Raw genomic sequence first — 23,320 nt, 5'->3', positions numbered from 1 at the left:
TTCTGGAGCCAAACTTCCTCAATTTTACTATCTGCTTTGTTATTGACTAGCTGTGTGAACTTTAGAAAGTTAATTACTTTTCTTTGACTGTTCTTTCATTAATAAAATAGGAGAAAAATATTGCATTTCTAACTGACATCAAAGTGGCCCTTAACTCATGCTGATACTGTGCACAACTGAACCAGCCCTTTGTGATCCAGGCTTTTCATTGACTAAGCTTTTCTTCCTTATCTGTGTTAGTTTCAAAACATAGAATCATTGTACCATTTAAGCCTCTCCAAACAAGTAGTGATGGTGCTTAAGGTGCACTGGCTGGAAATTGAACCTGATACTCCCATATAGAAGTCAAGAGGTCTGTAACTGAGCCACCACCAAAAATAGTGTTAATTTAAAGATTAAAATTGTATATAAATAAGGATTATAGCTCAATGCCAAAAAACAAAAATTCTCACTTCTGGACCAATAGACAACATGAATGACAGAAGGAGAAAAGATAGAAACTGTCAATTAATTTATCCCACCTGGATTCACAATCAACAACCTTGCTACCAGCAGTCAGAAGGTCAAGAGATTGCACTGGGAAAGTCTGCAGTCAAGGACATCTCCAAATTATTGAGAAGTAATGTCAGTTTGAGGACTAAGGTGCATCTGATTCAGGCACTGGCCTTTTCAGTCATTCTCTATGTCAACAACTAATCTGGGAGCTTAACAATAATAAAGATGGCAGAAAAAGAATTGATCCCTTTGAGCTTTGGTGTTGGAGAGAGTACTGAATATCCCGTGGGCTGCCAAAAGAACAAACACTTATGCCTTGGAAAAGGTGCAACCAGATTTCTTCTTGAAGGCCAAGATGACAAAGCTTCTTAACAGAGGCTATTCCTTGGAGAGGGACACTATTCTTGGAAAGGTGGAGAGTTGGCAAAAGACAGGAAGATCTTCAACCATATAGACTGATACAGTGACTTCTGAAATGGGTTCAAGTATTTCAGAGATAGTGTGGATGGTATAGGATAGGACAGCGTTCAGATCTGTTGTTTATAGGGTCACTATGTGTTGTGCTTGACTCAATGCCACCCAAAACAACAACATAAAGATTAAATGAGATAGTGGGTTTAAAGTGCTTGAAAAATTACCAACCATATAGAAATACAGAAGAACAAATAGGACTGTCTTTGAAAAGGTAAAACCAAGTTTCCCCTTGGATGCAAAGATTTTTGAAGCTCCACTTCACATACTTTGGGCACATGACCAGGTGGGACCAGTCCTTGGAGAAGGACATCATGCTTGGAAGGGTGGAGGGAAAAAACAGGAGATAAAGATCCCATGAATGAATGTGGATTGACACATTAACTGGTGCAATGAGGGTAGGTGTGTTAGAGTCAGTGAGACTGCCTCAGGATAAGGCAGGGTTCAGAGCTATTTCACATAGTGTAACTTTGGGTCACAGACTTAATGGCACATAACACCAACAACATATAGATAACAAGATTATAATGGATTTCATGTCACAGCATTAGAAAATTAGCAGATATTGAAAGATGCTGCAATTAGAGAGTTTTTTTTTGGTGTTAAGTACTGTCTAGTCAGAATTGACTCATAATTGACTCTTTTAGAAGGTTTTTAGAGGCTATATAAATCACACAAGAGGAGATATTCCATCTTTCTCCACCAGAGCAACTAGTGGATTTGACTGTTTGCCTTTGGGTTGACAATGCATCTTCTTACCACTAGGGTACAAAAACTCCCTAGAGGAGTTATCCATTTTTGTAATCAGAATTTACACTTTTGTAAATAAATAATTGCCAAATAAGTATTTTCAAACAATGTGTTCTTGTTTTCTGTGAACAGTATTATTCCAAAGTATAGACTCAGCCAGGCTTGGCCTAAGGTTTAAGGCAAGACTGGGCTTCTAAGCCCAAAAGGGCCCAAGGGCCAGGTTCAAATTGTTTTCCTGTCAAACATTCTTCTAGGTGGTATAGCACTGGTCTGTGCATTGCTGTACAGAGGTAACTCGTGGTTGCTGTGCACTGGGACATTGATGTGGCAAACATGGTAATGGTTACCCATGGTGGACAGTGTTTGCAGGAGATTCCCGACTAAATTAAGCCTGAAAGCAGGAGCGGCATCCGCTTCCAAAATGGCTTGCCTCCGGAAACTCTATGTACAAACAGTGCTCGGGCCTTTCGTTCATAGTGTCACTATGAGTCGTCTACGACTCAATGGCACCTAACAACAGCAACATAGAGGATTAGTGCTTTCTAAGAACAAACTGCATATAAAAGGGATACATTTTTATATTAAATCAGATCACATGATGATCTATATGGCTTTGTTAATCAAAAACAATTGACTATTATTTTGGTATTTAAGTTTTCTGTAGATAATATTAATTTTATAGAAATGCTACTAAATTTTATATGAATTCTACTAAAGTTGTAAAAAAATGAGAGTCTGAAGTAAAATGGGCAAAATTATTGAGTTGCCAAAACCTGATGAAATATGAATGAGTAGAATATGTTTGATTTATTTCTAGAGCTCTTAAGCCCAAGAAGTTTCATGCTAACCTCAATTTTTATATATATATGCATTTTCTTAGAGAAAAGTGCATTGCTTTCATTAAACTTCCAAAGGGAAGAAACACTGAGCCAGAATATCTTTCTCTTTTCAGATAGAATTGAGCATGTTGTTGCATGCTCTAGGTTGCTATAGGGTCAACTACAAGTCATAGCAACTCTATGAAAACAAACCAAATATTTTTCCCTATAGATTATGACAAAATTAAGAAATATTTATAATTTTAATAGAAATATGACATTAGAAATATAGATGATATTAAAAGTTGTTGTTATTGTTATGTGGTGTCAACTCATAGGGACCCTATGTACAACAGCCCTAAATCCTGCTCTATCCTGTGCCAATCTTCTTGTCTCTGACACACCTACCCCCACTACCCTAGTACTGAATCAATCCATTTCATCGAAGGTCTTCCTCTCTTGACCTGTATCTCCATCATCCCAAGCATGACATCCCTCTCCAAGGACTGGTCTCTCCTTGAAATATGTCCAAAGTAGGTCAGATGAAGCTTCAGAGTCCTTGCCTCCAAGGAGCAGCCTGGTCTCATCCTCTCTAGGATGAACCTGTTTGTTCTCCTAGCATCCATGGTATATTCAATAATCTTCTTCAGCACCACAGCTCAAAGGCATCAATTCTCTTTCTATCATCCCTAGTTATTGTCCAGCTTTCTGATGCATAGCAAGTAATTGCAAAGACTATGGACTGGATCAAGCACACCTTAGTCTCCAGACTGACATTGTTGCTTTTCAATACTTTGGAAAGGTGTCTGACAGCAGATTTTCCCAGTGCAATATATCATAATTTTCTCGATGTTGGTACCAAGGGTGTTGATTGTGGAGCCAAACAAATTAAAGCTGTTAAGAATCTCAATCTCTTCACCATCTATCATGATGCTACCAATTGGCCCATTGGTGAGAATCTTTTTTTTCTTGATGTTGAGCTTCACTCCATATTGAAAGCTGCAGTACTTTACCTTCTACAGCAAGCAAGCAATTCAGGTTCTACTCAGTTTCAGCAAGAAGGGTTGTCATCTGCATAATGCAGTTTGTTGATGAGTCTTCCTCCAGTCCTGATTTATTTCTGGATTTCTTCTCATCAAGCCCAGCCTCCCATATAATCTGTTCTGCATATAGATTGAAAAGTATGGAGTACTAAAAGTTATGACATCCAAATAAGCCTAATTATTCTGTCAAGCTAATGGATCCATTGGAGATATAGTAACCACGTGGTAACAGAATGTCTATATCACAGGCATATACTCATTCTCATTGTATATAGTAATGATACTTTTGAAATTTCCGTAGACAGTTGGCTAAGGATTACATTATTTCAGTGTACACAAAGAAGAAAGTGACTAAAAGCTTACTGTTTCTTCTAACTTGAACATTTAGGTGACCTACAGCATTGATGGCTGTATCAGGAATCTTCAGATGGCAGAGGCTCCTGTTGACCTTGAAAAACCAACCTCCAGCTTCCATGTTGAAACATGTTTTGCAAATGTTCAGAAGGGAACATATTTTGATGGAACAGGTTTTGCCACAGCAGGTGAGATTTTTCCATTTCTTTCCTTTTTTAATATTTTACTACCATCAACTTGATTCCAGCACCTAATGAACCTTAGAAGAAAGAGCAAAAGCCATGCAAGGATTACTGTCTCTGACCTTTATCAACTTTGCTAAGGAGAACTGTCCCTGTCCAGAATATCAATAACACAAAACCAATTCCCATGAGGTGAGTCATGTCCCCACACTTTCCTGCCTCTTTCTACTTATCTCAACACCAACCTTACTGTTTTACTGGGTCCAAAATCCTGTGTGATAGCTCACAGACCACACAGAACTTGATTGGGGAAGTCAAAGGTATAATCTAGATTAATAACATAATATAGTCAACAGCTCCAAAAATGTGCACTCAGGTGCCTCCAGCTCAAACCTCATGGCTTTTTGGCCAGTGTTCTCAAATTCTCAATCCTGCTGATATTGGCTCTATCTCATACACATACACCCCACCACCACTACCACTACCCCAAGTTCCCATCATCATCAGTTTTCTGAGGCTATGAATCTTAACAAGAGAAAATTGCTCCTCTTCCTCCCCAGGAGTTGCTAGGGTTTTTAATTGTTGGAGACTAACAGTTTTCTTGTTAACTCTCCAAATTTCTTAAAATTCACAAATGGTTAGTACTCTCTTAGGTAAATTTGATGGCAAGATTCAGCTTCTGCAGTCAATGGCTTACGTTGACTTGTCTGATTTCTATAGATTCTGTATCACTCTTGACCAGAAAAATAGTCACTTCCTCAATTCCCAACAACTCTAGCTACTCCATCAAAATAGAGTGTAATATACACTATGCTTTACATAAGACTTGGTAGACAAAGGAGGAAGTTAATCCACTGGAAAGTGTATAGACATCTACATTGTAGACGTCTTTATACTTAAAACATTTTAAGTCATTTTTTTGTATGTCTATTTGTTTTGTTTGATTTGATTATTTTCATTGGTCTCTGTTACTCTCCCTCAGCTGACCTTCTTTATGATATTCTTCAGTTTGCTTGAGCTGCTCCTCCTCTTTGAAAATCTCTAGACTCCTTGTTGTCCAAACAATATTCAGTGTAACAGATTTCCCTCTTCTATGGAGATAACTGTAGATATCTACAGCATTTCTTTCTTTTGTTACATAATAGATAGAAGACAAAGAGAACATATTTTTTTATTAGATTCTTCTCTACTATTCCCCTTAGTTGATGTAATATAGCTTGAATCTTAACAAAATATTTTTTCTTTATTTTTAAACATAATAGTTTTAGGAGCAAAATATACAAACCAAAACAAATCCATTCACAATTTTGACATGAACTATTTCATAACATTTATTACATATTTCTCACTCTGTCATCTTTCAGTGTTCACTCACATTATTGCATCACTAACAAATCCTTAAAGTTCTCACCTGGCCTTTAGACTAACTGTGTCAGATAGATAGATAGATAGATAGATAGATAGATAGATAGATAGATAGATAGATAGATGTTATTTATTTATATGTGTATATATGTTTATAAACATTGTATACTTTATATAATAAATTCATAACTATATGTTTATATATAATTTCATAAAGATGGAAATTATGTGTATACTGACGTTTATTGTTGTAGGCAAGGTAGACATGACCCATAGCTGACCCTTCAGTGGGTTTTTAGAGGCAGCAAGTCACATGGAAGATGATAGCCCATCATTCTTCTGCAGAACAGATGGTAGATTTAGTCTTTGGGATTTTAGCACAAATTTTTACCACTAGAGTCCCCTATATAAATATGTTGTTGTTGTTGTTGTTGTTGTTATGTGCCATTGAGTTGCCTGCTACTCATAGTGACCCTGTATACAACAGCTCTGAAGCCTGCCCTATCCTGAGCCAGTCTCACTGACTCTGATATACCTACCCCATTGGCCCAGTTACTGTATCAACCCATCTCATCCGGGGTGTTCTTCTCCTATGCTGTCCCTTCACCCTTCTGAGCATGATGTCTTTCTCTAAGGCCTGGTCCCTCCTGCCTACATGCCCAAAGTAAATGAGACAGAGCTTCAAAATCTTAGCCTCCAAGGAGAAACTTGGTTTAACCCTCTCTTATTTGTTTTCTTGGTTGTCCATGGTGTGTTCAGAGTGTTCTCCAGCACCACAACTCAAAGGCATCAATTCTTCTTCTGTCATCCTTAGTCATTGTCCAGCTCTCTGATGAATAGAAAATAATTGTGAAACTATGGCCTAGATCAGGTGCACATTAGTCTATAGACAGACATCATTACTTCTCAGTCCTCTGGAGAAGTCCCTGACAGTATATTTACCTAAGGCAATTAATCTTTTGATTTTCTGAGTGGTAATGAGTGTTGATTGATTATGGAGCCGAGCAAGCTTTAACTATTATAAACCTCAATCTCCTCTCCTTCCATCATGGTGCTACCAATTGGCTCAGTGGTGAGAATCTATCTTCTTGATGTTGATCTTCAATCCATATTGAAAACTACAGTCCTTGACCTTCTGCAGCATGAGCTTCATGTACTCCTCAGTCTTACAAGATTCAAGATAAGAAAAAAGAAAAATAGGCCATCATCAAAAAGAGATATAGAAATAGATATAGACATAGAGCTACAGACAGATAGATGAGAGAAAGAGAAATTTCTCTAAAAAGAAAAAGTTTTGTACACTTGTGGAAGCTGGCAAGTCTCAAATCCATGGGTCAGAACTCAGGAAAGAGGCTTTTCTAACTCATTAAACTGAAGAGCATGATGAATCCAAAGTATACTGGCGAGACAAATCATTAGTTTGAGTCCAAAGAACTGGACATTATAAGCCAGACTCAGGATTCTAGTTGGAGAAAAAAAAAGCAAGAGAGTTTTGCCAAATGTTCACACATAGTCAACATAGGTCACAGTCCTGATGAAACTCTCTTTCAATGTCTTGCCCGCTCATAGAATATTTCATTTTGAAGGTAATTACATTATGTAATGTGCCACAAGAAAAGTCTTATATCTAAACTCATCAAAGAATGATTTCATTATACCAAAATTGGCCAAATAATGACTACATTACAGCTACCAAGTCAGATTATCATAGACAGTCAAGTTAACACACAATCTTGACTATCATAGTAATTTTTCAACTATTTGCTAGCAATCGAATACCTTGTTATCTGACATTTTGCATTTATAGCAATAATGAAAAGTATACTTTTTTTGGATATTTACAATGTGAATCTAGAAGTCACAAGCATTTAGGTGAAAGGCAAAATTTAGCATTGTGATATTTAATCTTATTTGTGAATGTAGCTGGACATGATTCTTTTGTCTGCTAAGAAACTTGACAATTATATCGTGATGTAATAACTCTCCATACAATCTTCTTATGATCATTTTCATTCTCACATCATGCCTCTTTTCCCATAACGAACTGAACTCTGGAACCCAGCCATACTAGTAAGTGTGGAGTAACTGTAAGATATTTAGAGACTTTTTCCACACTTTCAAGTAGTTGTGGTACTTTTTAGAATCTTCCAATAAAATTTTCCTAAAGAATCACTGAAAGGATTTACTTAATCCAAAAGAGACATTTCTAAGACAATCATACCTAACTCTAAGATTCGTTATTGCGCATCAATGCAGGTTAATTTATTCATACTCAACCAATATACTTATTACCATGCAAACTATAAAATACTTCTACTACATGTGGTATTATTATAAAGATCCAACTGTTAATGTAAAGGTCGGTAGCTCAAACCTTCTAGTCACTCAGTGAGAAAAATATATTTGTGTTCATAAAAATTATAGCCTTGGGCATTCTGTGGGACAGATCTATTCCGTCTTTGTAAGCCAGAATCAGTTTAGCAGCAATGGGGTTTTTTGCTTTATGTGCTAGATAAGGATTCATTGATTACTCAAAAGATCTGAGTAACTAACCTACTGGTTGGAAATTCAAGTCTTCCAACGGAAGACCATGGGTTGGAAGACTATGGAACTGCATCATAAAGTCCTGGAAATCTGTTTTTGTACAGATTGACTCCAGCCAAGAGACCTCTGTGGAGCAGTTCTACTATGTAACACGTACGGGGTTGTCATGAGTCAGAATCAATTTTATGGAAATTAGGTTTACAGTCCTTCTGGAATTGTGCACTAACTCAATTGTTGAGCATCTTTGGTTATTTGAATCCACGAGTTTCTCTGATGGTTCAAAACTACCAGTGGCTCTGAGCTTGAAAGATAAGCACTCTCTTCCCATCATGATTCAGAGCCTCAGAAACATGTGGCATCTCACTGAGAGTCAGAAACAGGAAGCCAGCGTGAGTTTGGGGGTCTTTCTTCAAAACAAATAATTTACAGATTAATATAGACCAAGTCGTTACTTACAGAGAGCCTACACTCTAGCAGAGAAGGTAGCCAAGAAAATAAACAATAGCTAATAAAATGCAGTAAGTAATATGATGCTGGAAATCAAGGTCATGTGGGAAAACCTAACTGACAGTCCTCATTATTATTGGTTAAAATATAAATTGAAACCTAGGACCATACACATTTGAAGTAATGTGTGTAACCTCTAAATTGTAATTTGTAAAATCTTTTTGTCTTACAGTTGGTGGCTTCAAAGTGGGATTGGATCTCCTGGTAGAATTTGAATTCCGCACAACCAGAACCACTGGCGTTCTTCTAGGAATTAGCAGCCAAAAAATGGATGGAATGGGTATAGAAATGATTGATGAAAAGGTGAATGTCACCAGTCCCAACATTTCTGGATCTCCTGATTAAAATATAATTAATGTATAGAGAACTCTTATTTTTAGTTCTTCAGACTGAACCCCTACTGTATTCTTTGTATAAAGAAACCTAGCTTGTACCTTTTACCCTTCTAGACTATCTAAAGTCCTATGTGTTTACAGCAGTTTTTCTGTGCAACAGTGTAAACTCTGAAAGGTTTATTCCAAAGCCAGCCAGTTGTGTTGACTAATACGAGAACTGATGGTTTGTCTCAGGTTTATTCCCTGCAAGTGTTAGAGAACTATTTTTTTTCTCCTCTTCATTATAAACATTTGTAGACTGGTCTGTTTCAATAGGGTAGGGGACTTGCATCATCTAAGGTCAGTTTTGCCCTCTGATAATAGCATGCACATATTTCAAACCAAGTTCTCCAGCTGGTATAGTAACTTTTTTTTTTATTTACTTTTTTTACAGCATCCAGATATCCTATGAAATTAGAGCAAATTTGTAGCAAAAAATATTTTGTCAATTTGCTTACTAATAAAATGAGATCTAGTTCAATAAAGCTCTTTGGTCACTGCCTGCCTATCATTGGCAATCTGCAATTAGAACTGTTTGCATAAATTTTAGATGCTGAAGAGTCAGCTCTGACTCAGTTACCCTTTGTAGTACTAACGGTCCAACCTGTGTATGAATAGAGAGTTTAGACAAGAGAGTGTTGCACTATGTAACCCAAAGGCCATGTCCCTCAGGTCATTCATATTCATTACGAGCACCAAAGGGAAATATGGACAATTTACTTCAATGTGATTTATAGTCTGAGAAACCCACTGAAGAGTCAGATATGAGCTGGTTCCTAGTCCAGGTAAAAGAGTTCAAGTCCGAGGTAGGGAAACAGAAGAAAAGACCAAGATAGAAATTTTACAAGTTTCCTTTTTGGCTAGTAGATAGGAATCCTACTTCAACATCATTCATATTTCATAATTCGAACATTATCACCTCCTTCCCAAGAAGGAAAAAAACAAATCCACAGTGACCCTTTGCTTTCTAGCTGCACCTTTTTATTCTTCACTCCTCCCCCAGGCTCCAAGTCATCCTCAAAAGGAATATAGCAAAAACATTTTTTTAAAAAAGCAATATCATAAAAAAGATTCAGAAACTCAAAAGCCAAAAGGATAAATGAATAAACAACACTTAAAGTTTTGCCCAAATTTGAAAGCACACTTGGAGTTTTCTGAAGGGAGCTTCATTTCATTGCCTGCTCACCACTGCAGTTGCTTCAACATGCCCAAGTATCAAGTTCTGTTACAGAGCACGTGGATTTCTTACCTCAATCCTGCAAACTTCTGGTATTGCAAACCTCAACCTCCCTAAGAAACCTATTCATTAATATTTACAACGCCAACTAATTCAGCAACTTCTCGCTTGCACTTTAATTTTTTTAAAAATTCTATTTCTTTTCTTTTACTTTGTCAGATATATCACCTAATTGTACTTTACGTTTTTATGGTTTCAATATGTTTCTTGTCTTCATCAGCTTCAAAAGAATTCAGTCATCTCAAATTTCAGGGACTTTTTCATGTTACTTGAAAACAGATTTGTTTTCCTTTCAAATAAGAACTCCAATCTAACTTGTACATTGTTAGGAAATTAACTGGCCTTCCAGCTCAAGGATTTGGGCACCTGTGACATGAAGCTTGACCTCAAAAGTAATTTATGTGACTTTCTGATCTGTGTGCAAATGAAACCCATGTAGGAAAGAAGACTAGACTTATAACATCAAAAGTTTAATTTTGAAAAATGGCAGTAATCCTTTTAAAAATATTTATAAATCAAATTAGTGAATCAATTCAAACAATGTCTTTTAAGGAATGTACATAAAGTACATTAAGAATTCTTACACTCTTTAAAAAACTGATAGAATTTTCCTCTATGTATACTAGATTTTTTTTAATTGACCTCTATATTTCCTATTTTTTGATAGCAGAATTATTACTTGCTTCATACATCTTGCCTATTTCTCTCAATAATTCCCCAATACAAAAAAGCATTACTTATGAACATAGGTAATTATGTTTATCATTTATGTCACTTTTTTTTAATATAACTCAATATGCTTGCCACACTCTTCTACTCCATGTATTTCCTTGTTGTTGTTGTGTACCACTAAGTAGGAACTGAGCCATAGCTGACCCTCAGATGGACTTTCAGAGGCAGTTAATCCCAGGGGAGGAAATTGCCCATCCTCTCATGGAGCAGCTGGTGGATTTGAACAGTGAAAATCTCCTTTCCAAGAGACTGATAATTATACTATGTGAGCTATCATGATATCCCTCCAACGAAATCTCCTTTGACTATTCAATTCCCTATTCTGTAGCTCATGTTTCATGTGGACAATGGAGCTGGTCGATTCACTGCCATCTATGATGCTGGGATCCCAGGGCATTTGTGTGATGGACAATGGCACAAGGTCACTGCTAAGAAGATCAAACACCGAATTGAGCTGACTGTTGATGGGAACCAGGTGGAAGCCCAGAGCCCATACAGAGCATCCACATCAGCTGACACGAATGACCCTGTGTTTGTTGGCGGCTTCCCAGGTAAGTAGGAAAAATGCTTTTGTTCTGGTTTGGAAAATACTTATATTCATAAAGTAAGCCCCAGAATGTGAATATTAGTGTATTTGGCACTGGCTTTATTTATCTCCATAAATAACACCTTACCTAAAGTTTCCAGAGTGCAAAATGAATATATTAGTTATAGAAACCACATGGGATTGAAATTTTCATATTCACCCCAAGTTTAATTTGTAGGGAGACTGAGGCTAGAGGAAATGAATTTGACTTATAAAAGATATGAGACTGTTAACAGAAATTGGCGCCAGAGTTGGCATTCTGTCTGATTATTTTACATTAATATAGCAAAGGAATCATAAAATGTTATGGGGATCATTTCCTCAAGTTCTGGAAATCATTGGGTTAAATAGAACTAATTCCTCCCTCACATTATTATGAAGTTTATATTTCTATTACAAAGAAACCAGGCAATAAATCTGCATTTAAAAAATCCCTCTCCAGCACATTAAGCATAGCATGTGACCACAGAGGGTTACTTGAAGTGCTCATAAATAAGACTAAACAACTCAATGAGAAATAAGTCAAGTTCAATTTAATAAGAGCTGTAAGAATGCAGATGCTTGGAATGTGCTTTCATAATTTTTGGAAAAAAATGTTTATCATCAAAGTTTGTTGTTTTGTTTTGTTTTTATTTACTTAAAAACCCTCATTGCCATCAAGTCAATTCCAACTCATAGCAACCCTCTACATTGGAATTGGAAGAGATTGCCCAGCTTTCTCTATTGGAGCCTCTGGTGAACTTGAAACACCAGACACACACAGCCATGTGCTGTGATCAGCTGAAGTCACTACAGACTATGCCATCAGAGCACTCCTCATTGATTAAAATTAAAACAAACAAACAAAAAAAAAAACCCCAAACGAACAACAGTGCTTGACAAAGGAAAAACTATAGGAGAAATGAAGATCCATTCAGTGCTCCTCTTCCCAAAGTTACTTCTGAGACCCACTTCTGCTTCAACCACAAATCACCTCAGGACAAGTCTACCTCACCTGTGAAGTGATGTCCTAGGTACCACCTAGGAGACTTGCTGAAAGAAGGCATTATTACTGCAATAACTGAAAGATTTTGTTTCTTTTCAATCAACTTTACCTCTTAGGAGTGATTTCTACTTATGGAGCCTATAGCAAGTTGCACTGTTAACCCAAAGACCATGTCCCTCTGGTTCAAATATACCAGTCACTTTTAGGGAGCAATAGGGGCAATCTCCACCCATGTGATTTACAGCCTTAGAAACCCAATGCAGGGTCAGCTAGAAATTGTTTTCCTGACCCAGCATAAGTGAGTGAGTGAATAACTTCTTAAGATACAACTTTATACCCTGGTGGAGAAGTTTTTGGATGTGTATAGGGATTTGATTCTTAGAAGATCCCATTCATCTATTTTATTTTCTCCTGGTTGTAGGTTTTTCAGGATACTTGGAAGACTGTTTATGTTGTGGATTAGGACTTCTAGCGTTCTTCCAAGCTTTTCTTTAATGAAGATTATAGTTCTCGATTTTTGTCCTAGGTCCATGATCCACCTTGAGTTGGTTTTTGTGTATGGAGTGAGGTGTGGGTCTTGCTTGAGTCTTTTGCAGATACTTTTCTAATTTTGCCAACACCATTTGTTAAAAAGTCTGTCCCCACTTAACTGATTTCATCTCCTTGTCAAAAATCAGTTGACAATAGATAGATGGGTTGATCTCTAGGTTCTCAATTCTATTCCATTGATCTATGTGTCTCTGATTGTACCAGTGCCATGCTGTCTTGACTACCAAGGCAGTATAGTAGTATTTGAAATCAGGGAGTGAGATACCTCCTATCCCAGACTAGGAAAAATTATTTGGTAATGACATATCAGATAAGTGACTTATACCTAGAATTTATAAAATACTTGAGCACCACAAGATAAAGGTAAATAATCCAATAGAAAAATGGGTACAGGATATGAACAGACACTTCACTGAAGAAGACATTCAGATGGCTAACAAGCATATGAAGAAATGTTCAAAATCCCTACCTCTAAGAGAGATGCAAATCAAAACAACTATGAGATATCATCTCACCCCAGTTAGAATAGCAAAATTTAACAGAACAGCGAGCAACAAATGCTGGCGAGGTTGTGGAGAAACTAGAACCCTTATTCACTGTTGGTGGGAGTGTAAAATGGTGCAACCACTGTGGAAGGTGGCATGGCGCTTTCTCAAAAAGTTGCAAATAGAGATACCATTTGACCCAGCAATTCCACTACTGGGAATATACCCCGAAGAGACTGTAACTGACATCCAAGCAGATATATGCACACCCATGTTTATTGCAGATTTGTTCACAATAGCAAGAAGTTGGAAACAACCTAAGTACCCATCAACAAACAAATGGATAGAGAAGCTCTGGTATATTCACACAATGGAATACTATGCTGCATTGAAAAACAAGGAACTCATGCACTATTATTCAAAATGGGTGACCCTGGAGGACATTATGCTGAGTGAAGTATCTCAGTCACAAAAGGACAAAGACTGCACAGTGCCATTGTTGTAAAGCAGGACTGACCTCTGAATTGGGAGGAGACTGAGAAGGATGGGTTCAATAATGTATACTGCATTGAAACTTATGAGGGAGAAAACTCTTTAAGAGGGAAAATTATTAGGTACTTTTGTCATGATAGGAGTCCAGAGTGAAGGCTGTATAGTGGAGTGGACCTGGGGGAGGGTTTTTAAAACAATGAAAGAATTTTTCTTTTACTTTTCCAAGAGGGTCGTGTACTAGGGGGAGGGTTGGGAGGGGAGAAAAGTGTAACAATTAATGAATGGAAATCCAAAGTCTCTGTAAATTTTCATTGAAATTAGTAATAAATTTGGAAAAAAAGATACAACTTTATAAAGTAAAATAAATTAATAAAGGCATTGTTGAAAACCCATGTATTTGGGGTTTTCAGAATTAATATTATCTGATCAATTGCTTTGTTTCATTAAATAAGATGCAATATTTCTAAGTCATAATTAAAAATTCATTTATCCCAAGTCATTTCTTTCCTTGATACATTAAAATGTATGGTGCTAGATGTTTTCATACTTCATAATACAAAACTATAAAAAGTTGATCTTTCTCTGTAGGTGTAAATGGTTTTTTAAATATTTTTTTTAATTTTAATTGTGATTTTAATGAAAGCTTAAAAAAAGTTGGATTTTCATTCATTCATTGTTGCACATTTCCCCGCCTCTCCTTCCCTTCCTTATCCCCAGTTCACTTTTTAAAAAATTCATTCATTGTTGCACAATTACCTCCCTCCTTGCCTCCTCCTCTCAGTCCTCTTCGCAATGTACCTCATATTCTGGGCTGTTATCATATGTGTAATATCTAATCATGTATTCATTTTAAACAGTTACGTTCTTCAACTGTGCAAATGCAGTGTTCATTATCCATCCAATTTTATCCTATTTTCCTCCCAACCACCCAAGTCAGTCCTGTTTTATAACAGTGGTGCTATGCAGTATTTTTCCTTTTGTGACAGAGATATTTCACTCAGTATAATGTCCTCCTGGGTCACCCATGTTGTGTAGTATTTTATGAGTTTATTATTTCTTAGTGCTACATGGTATTCCATTGTATAAATATGCCATAGTTTTTCTATCCATTTGTTTCTTAAAGGGCACTGGCTTTGCTTCCATTTCTTTGCTATTGTAGGTAATGCAGCAAAAAAATAGGGTGTGGGGGAAAAATAGGGTGTATATACATCTATTTGGATGAAATTTCTGCTTTCTTTAGGGTATATCTTCAGTAGTAGCATTGCTGAATCGGACGATTTCTATTTCCAGCTTTTTGAGAAAGCACCAAACCACCTTCCATAAGGGTTGTACCATTTTACACTCCCACCAGCAATGAATAAGGGTTCCATTCGCTTCACACCTTTTGCAGCATTTGTTGTTTGCTGCTCTGTTGAACTTTGCTATTGTTGCTCAAGTGAGAAGATATCTCATAGTTGTTTTAATTCAAATTTTTCTATAGTTAGGGATTTTGAACACATCATCATGTGTTTGTTTACCATCTGAATGTCTTTGGTGAAATGTCTATTCATATTCTCTGTCCATTTTGTGATAGATTTATCTCTTTCTTGTTGAAGTACTGGAGTATTTTTTAAATTTTATATATGATTCTCTTATCAGATATGTCATTTCGAAATATGTTTCCCGGTCTGTGGCTTTCCTTTTAATCTTGTTGGAGAAGTTTTTTGATATGCAAAGGGATTTGATGTCCCATTCATCTATTTTGTTCTTTCCTGGTTCTAAGTTTTTCATTATGCTTGAAAGACTGTTAATATTGTGAATTAGGGCTTCTAAAGTTCTTCCAAGATTTTCTCTGATGAAGTTTATAGTCTTTGGTTTTACTCCTTGTCCTTGATCCCCCTTGCGTTGGATTTTATGTATGGTGTGAGGTGTCTGTAGATGTAATTGTTGTTATTATGTGCCTTTGAGTTGTTTGTGACTCATGGTGACCCTATGTCCAACAGCTCTGAACCCTGCTCCTTCCTCTGCCAACCTTATTGTCTCTGACATATCTACCCCCTTACCCAAGTCACTGAATCAATCTATCTCATCAAGGGTTTTCCTCTCTTGCACTGTACTTCCACCCTTCCAAGCATAACAATCGACTTTTAAATGCAAAGGCCCTCCATGAGGTCTTGTTGACCCTAATTTCCAGCTAGAGGAGTAATTTTCCAGCACGCATCTATCAGACAGTATCTATCAGACAGTATTCTATTATAATCCATTAGTCTCTCAAGGGCAAATTTTGGAAGTAGATCACCAAACCTTTCTTCCTAATCAGCTTTATCCACCATGGGTGACTCTGCTAGTACTTGAAAACCCATGACATAGAGCGCAGCTTCGTAGTAGCATACAGGTCAACATAGCGTGACAAACTGACAAAAATTTACGTAAGACACCGTTTCAGTTTACCTTCAAGCTACGAAGTGACTTTGGGATATATTCTTAACATTACATCAACTTTTCTACACTAACCTTTTTTTTTTTTAACCCTTTTGTTTTCCCTCTCCCAGATGGCCTTAATCAGTTTGGCCTGACGACCAACATCCGTTTCCGAGGTTGCATCCGGTCCCTGAGGCTCACCAAAGGAACAGGAAAGCCACTGGAAATTAATTTTGCCAGAGCTTTGGAGCTGAGAGGTGTGCAACCCGTGTCATGCCCAGCCAGCTAGTTAAAATAAATTTAACCCAAGAAGAGTCCCTCAGAAGAGTGTATCAAGTAAATCAAGTATATTTTACCCATGTATCCTAATAAAACTAACTAATGCATCACATTCTTTCTGTATTCAATTAAAAATCTAGATTGAGTTGGTGCTAATTGAGACCTGAGACTGAACCTAATTCCATTTCTTTCTCAAGAATAATAAACTACTTATTTCATTCTAAAGAGCAGCTCATTCCGTTTGACAATGTCTAAGTACAAAAGATAACTGAGTATAACTTTCTAAATTTGTAATGTGCCCTGTAGTCATTGCAAGAAGAGCTCAGATGTCATTTATGAAGGCAGTTGTTTCTTACATGCATCTACTCATGCTTTTTATTATTCTTTTTCATGCATGGTGGTTTTGGTTTCCTGTCCAGCCCACTGAAACAATAGTAGATTTGGGGTCCAGGGTTGGCAGAAAATCAGCTCCCACCTCCAAGTCTGAAAGTCTAACCATTTCTCTGACGCAGGTTTATTATTAGAGAGTCTAACTAGACTCTTGAGTGAATATGTTGTCATGCCAAGGATAGTGATAGATCAGATTCAGGGCAGAGAGCTAAATTACTTGATTTTCTTGTTTGATAATGCCTTAAAGGCTTTGGGGACATAGCAGAACCACACTACAGAATAACAATTAATTTGATACTACAGCATTGAGACTTTAAGCTCCTGGAGTTTACAGGGCATATCACAACTTGTATGTAAGTATAAAGGAATAGTGTTGAAATGTGTTTTGATTTAGCAGAACAAAAAAAAAAAAAGAGGCAGCAATGTAAACATCCTTGCAGTGTATCTTTTTGAGCTGTAATTTGACCTAACAAATCCCTTTCCTAAAAAATATGCTTTTCCCCCCTCTTTTTTCAATGATCTGCAAATGAGTTTCTGAGAAGAGGAGCCTTCATTTGTCTGTCAATGTAAACGGAAAGTTTCATTCACCATTTTTAGTACCAAGTGTTGAAGTTTAATGTATAACAAGGAAAATAAGGTCTATTTCCCTCATGATGCAAATAAAGAATGATCTTCTCCAACTATTTTTTCCACCAGGGGAAAATAAATTTTGTTTCTAATCTAGAGGATGGCTAACAAACTCTTAGCATCTCATCTTTGGCCAGATGCTCAGAATAACTTGACCATACAACTTCATTCTGGATCAGTAGTTTTTCAATTTTAGCTCCATTCTGGAATTACCTGGAAAACATGAAAACCAAACCAAACCAAGAAACCAACCAAAACAGATGACCTAACCCAGTGTTTCAAATTGGATATACAATAGAGCCAGACCATTTCTACATTTTTTAAAAAGCTCCTCTGAATAGTCATGTGTTCAATGAAAGATAAGAAATTCTCTTCCTTCCAAAAGAGTGTGGTATAGTCATTTGAGAAGCCCGTTGTTCTTCGCCATGTCAACACACATAAATGTAATATTGAATCTAATAGATTTTGAGGTTACTATTGTTATGTGCTGTCGAGTTGTGTTCAACTTAAAACAACTCTATGCTATCTTCATCTTCTCTGACACACTTTAGCCCTTTGCTGCAGTCACTGTGTCAATCCATCTCATTGAGGGTCTTATTAGTTGATCCTCCAGCTAATGTTAAGAGAGGCTATTCTTTGGAAAAGGACATCATTCTTTACCATTCTTTAAGAATGATGTCCCTTTCCAAAGAATGGCTTCTCTTCACAACATGCCCAATTTATGTGAGATGGCATTTTGCCATCCTTGTCTCTAATGAGCATTCTTACTGTATTTCTCTCTTTGAGGTGTTTTGTTGTTTGTTGTTTTGTTTTTGTTTTTGGCTGGTAGCTTTTGACTAGCTTGTCAACAATAAAACAATTTGAAAATTAATATGGTTTAAAAATAAGAACAACACTTGTGCCTCTCCTCGTTAACAGGTAAAATAAAGTAGGATAAAGATGTTAGGTGCCATTGAGTTGACAGTAACCTACAGTGACCCTATGTACACAGAACAAAACTCTGTCCACTCCCACATCATCCTCACAATCTATGCAATGCTTTAAGTCCAGTTTGAGCAACCACGGTGTCAAGCCATCTTCTTACCGTCTGTCACCCTGTTTTTCTTTAATTCTGCTTCACCAAATATATCATTCTCTTCCTTGAATTAAAAACTTTCCTTTCATGTTCTAGCAGAAAGAGCCATAATAAATTAGACAGCAGTCCTTAGGAAGTTGTGCTGCTAACCTGAAGGTCCCACCTCCCCAGCAGATTGAATCTGCCAGCAACTCGTGGAGAGAAAAAATGGGTAATCTCCTGAGTTACTGACAGTCTTTTATTGGAAGATCAACCATAAGTAGTTTCCCATTCAATAGCAGTGAGTGAGGAGGTGACCAGAAATGAAGGAGTTCTGTTAATGAAATAAGTGGTTAAACAACTTGGTTGTTAACAGAAAAACTGCCTGTTCAAATCTATCAGCTTCCCTACAGGAGAAAGACATAGCAGTCTTATTCTGTAAAGAAAGCAGCTTTGGAAACTCTGTGGAGTTGTTCTGTGTAAATTTTCAGAAAAGGTCTGAATCAACTCACCAGCAACAAGGTTTGTTTGTTGGTGTGTTGATTTATTTGTTTGTTTTAATCAAAGTCCAGCTGAAGTCAATTTGTTAGGTAAAAACAACCTTAGAATAGTAGAGTTAGAATGGTCCTGTGAGACTATTGAATACAATGATTCTTAAGTGCAGTTGAAACATTGGTGCTTAAGAAAACAAACAACCAAACAAACAAAAAAAAACAACCCTGCCTATGCCTGGGTATTTACTAATGCTATTTGTCTTTTGATTTCCTGACTGCTGATGTCAAGAGTGTTGATTGTGGAGCTCGGCCAGAGCTGTTCTAGTTAACAACCTCAATCCCTTCTGCATCTATCATAGTGCTGCCAATTGGCCTAGTGGTGAGAATCTTTGTTTTCTTGGTGTAGAGCTTCAATCCATATTGAACACTACAGTCCTTGACATTCTGCAGCAAGCACTTCAGGTCCTCCTCAATTTCAGCAAGCAAAGTTGTGTCATTTGTGTAATGTAGGTTGCTGATGAGTCTTCCTCCAATCCAGATACTACGTTCCTTCTCATAAAACACAGCCTCCCAAAGGATCTTCTCTGCATAGAGATTGAAAAGGTATGGAGACAGGATGCATCCCTGACACACTCCTTTCCTTATTTTGAATCACGCTCTATTCTGAGGACTGCTTCCTGGTCCAAGTATAGGTTTTACATAAGCACAATCAAATGTTCTGGGATTCCCATTATTCTCAAGGTGAGCCACAATTTGTTGTAATCCACGAAGTCAAATGCCTTTTGCATAGTCAATGAAACACAGATAGATATCCTTCTGGTACTCTTTGCTTTCTGCCAAGATCCATCTGACATTGGCAATAATGTCTCTAGTGCCACGACCTCCTCTAAACCTGCTTTGTATTTCTGATAGTTCTCTGTCAATGTTCCAGACATTTCAGCAGTCACAAAATCAAAAGATTAATTGTGTTAGGTAAATCCACTGTCAGGGACCTTTCCAGAGTACTGAGAAACAACTATGTCAGTCTAAAGACTAAGGTGTGCCTGATCCAGTCTATAGTCTTCACAATTACTTGCTATGCATCAGAGAGCTGGACAATGAATAAGGATAATAGAAGAATTGATGTCTTTGGGCTATGGTGCTAGAGAAGTCATGAACATACCATGGAGCGTCAAGAACACAAATAGGTCTGTCTTGGAAAGGGTGAAACCAAGTTTTTCTTTGAAGGCTGGGATTTTGAAACTCCTTCTCACATCCTTTGGCCATGTGGCCAGGTGGGACCGATCCTTGGAGAAAGATATCATACTAGGAAGGGTGGAGGGACAGCACAGGAGAGGAAGACCTCAGTATTGATAGTTACTAGGGAAATGGGGTTAGATGTGTCAGAGTCAGTGAGATTGGCTCAGGACAGGGCAAGCTTCAGAACTGTTGTTCATAGGGTCTTTATGAGTCGCAGGCAACTTGACAGCACATAACATCATGCCTGGGTATATGTGTAGACCAACTAAGTAATAATCTTTGGTTACTGCCCTGGGATTTCCATTTTCTTGAAACTTTCTCAGTTGATTCTAACATATAGTTAGTATCAAAAACACTTAGATTTCTACAGCCTCCACATTTTGCCTGATGTAATCAGAGGGAAAGCCAGAGAGATTTGATGGCTTATTTAGAATGCTTTATTAGCTAAATTTTCCAGTGTGGTCCAACTAAAATTGTCTCTTAGACTCATGCAGAATTTCTTGAATCCTGGTGGCATAGTAGTGTGTAGGGTACTGCACTGCTAACCAAAAAGGTGCGTGGCTTGGGGCGGTTCAAATCCAAGGGAGGTAAATGGGTAGTCTCGTCAAGGTCGACCACCTTAAAAACCTTGGATAGGGCTGCTGTGGGTGAGAAGCCACTCAATGACAGGAGGAGAATGAGTCTTGGTTAAACTGGTTTTATACAGTATCCAAATTCCAGAGCAGCCCATGAATTTGAATAAACATTTTCAAATTTCAAAAGCAGAAATAATGTTATGAAAATAGAAAGTCTCTTTAGCATAATTTAGCTCATTTTCCATATCAAAATCAAATTAATTTTTCACCCCAAGAGAAATGTTTCTGTCTAGCCAACCATATCCCTTTACCAGTCACTTCACAACCTGTCAAACACAATAGTTTATGAAGCAAACAGAATCTTCATCTCTCCTCCAAACATCCACTCCTACAAGGTTGTCAGCTTTCTTTGAGAAGGTTCTGTGCACTTAGAAGGGGGGGGGGGCTTGCAAAGGGTTTTTATTGGAGTTACCATGGTGAACACCGCTGACAAAGGAAAATAAAGAACAGAACAGATTCCAGCCCAAATCACCAGGAAACTGCCAGACACTTAAGGCTTCAATTAGAGTTTTGAAAAATCATAACTATTTTTCTCCTACATTGATTTAGTCTATTGTCTCCAACAACAGAACGCATCTGAATGTTCTGCTTAACAACGGAGGAAAAGACTACTTAGACTAATTGAAAATCGCTTGCCTTTACGTGGGCTACTGAATTATCTTGTGTATAAAACTAAAATCTGTGATTAACTGGGCAACAAAACACAACAGTCAAGCTTTACAAGCATAAAAGACCTTCTTGTTTACCACCACATGCAAAGGATATAATGTCTCATTGGTGATGTGACTTCTTTTTCTCTCTGCCTTTCAATCTCTTTTTATCTCTGTTTAATCAGGACAGATATACAAATGTATGCATTTTATTAACTTGACTGAGATGAGTACATACCTCCACTGGTGAGGGCTGCCCAAAATGGAAGAATGCCCTAGGCTGAGCTTTGAATGCCAATATCTTTTTCCAATCTCAACATGCAAGGTGGTGATTCCAACTCAGTGTAGCAATTAATGATGCCAGTTACCTAACTGAGCATGACATTTGTTTTTGTTCCTATTGCTTATATGAATCCTTATCCCCCTAAAAATAATCACTAATTTTTTTTTTATTTTAAAAATAATTAAAAGCACGTTCACACATTTTAGGGTCCCTGGAGGATGGCACACACACAAGCAAATTCAATTCTTTTGAACAGTGACTGTAATCACTTATGCAATATTTAGAAAATGTTTAATGAAATCAAGAATATTCATAACATTTAAAGACAACAGATTGTGTTATCTGAGTTTTGGAAATGTTGGAAGTAACTACAAAGAAACTATAAAATTACAAATGATGTTCTTTTCAATTATACTTTCTCATAAATTTTCCTAAATTGATTCCTTTCTTTATTTTAAATTTTATTTTATACTGGTCTGCATACAAAATTCATATACATTGTGTTTCACACTTTCCTTACATTCACATTGTGTTTCATACAAATATCACCAAACACTGTGCTTTATAAAATTAGCCACCATTGAACTATGCCCACCACCACTCCCTCTTTTCAGGTCCCCTCTGGCTCTTTCCCATTTACTTTACCCCTCCCTCTACCAACAAACTGTCATGAACTCTGCCCACCCATCCTCACCCCTCTGCTCTCACCTATTCCCCCCTTGGGCCACCATACACATTTTACTAGTTATCTTTCTGTTTTTAAAATAATGGTCATACACAATGTTTATCCTTATGAGACTGTGTTAGTTCACTCAGTATCATGTTCTCCAGTCTTCCAAACTATGTTGTTGTTGTTGTTGTTGTTGTTGTTGTTGTTGTTGTTATGTGCCGTCAAGTCGTTTGCGACTATGTACAACAGCCCTAAACTCTACTCTGTCCTGTGCCAATCTCACTGTCTCCAACACACCCATCCCAATTATCCCAGTCCCTGAATCAATCCACCTCATACAGGACCTTCCCTTCCTTCACTGTCCCTCCACCCTACCAAGCATGATGTCCCTTTCCAAGGACCTATCTCACCTTACAACATGTCCAAAGTATGTAAGACGGAGCTTCAGAATCCTTGCCTCCAAGGAGCAGCCCGGATTAACCCCTTCCAGGATGAATCTGTTTGTTTTCCTAGCAGTCCGTGGTACTCTCAATGTTCTTCTTCAGGACTACAGCTCAAAGGCATCAATTCTCCTTCTATCCTCCTTGGTCATTGTCCAACTCTCTGATGCATAACAAGTGATTGCAAAGA

The 23,320-nt window shown here is 37.4% G+C and overlaps 1 protein-coding gene across 1 annotated transcript in view; it reads left to right on the top strand.

Annotated features, from left to right (window-relative positions):
- Positions 1-16,756, top strand: part of LAMA2 (laminin, alpha 2) — a 746,602-nt gene extending 729,846 nt beyond the window's left edge. The window contains exons 62-65 of the mRNA XM_006885032.1: positions 3,966-4,119; positions 8,702-8,832; positions 11,201-11,423; positions 16,501-16,756. Of these exons, the coding sequence (XP_006885094.1) occupies positions 3,966-4,119; positions 8,702-8,832; positions 11,201-11,423; positions 16,501-16,658 (666 nt within the window). The 3' untranslated portion in view covers positions 16,659-16,756. The remainder of the gene's footprint in view (positions 1-3,965; positions 4,120-8,701; positions 8,833-11,200; positions 11,424-16,500) is intronic.
- Positions 16,757-23,320: the final 6,564 nt, after the last annotated feature.

Source organism: Elephantulus edwardii, unplaced genomic scaffold (assembly GCF_000299155.1).
Source record: "Elephantulus edwardii isolate Elephantulus edwardi_28Jun2011 unplaced genomic scaffold, EleEdw1.0 scaffold00039, whole genome shotgun sequence".
NCBI classification, from domain to species: Eukaryota; Metazoa; Chordata; class Mammalia; order Macroscelidea; family Macroscelididae; genus Elephantulus; species Elephantulus edwardii.
The sequence above is the reverse complement of the archived record's forward strand: the minus strand, read 5'-3'. Positions and strand labels throughout refer to the sequence as shown.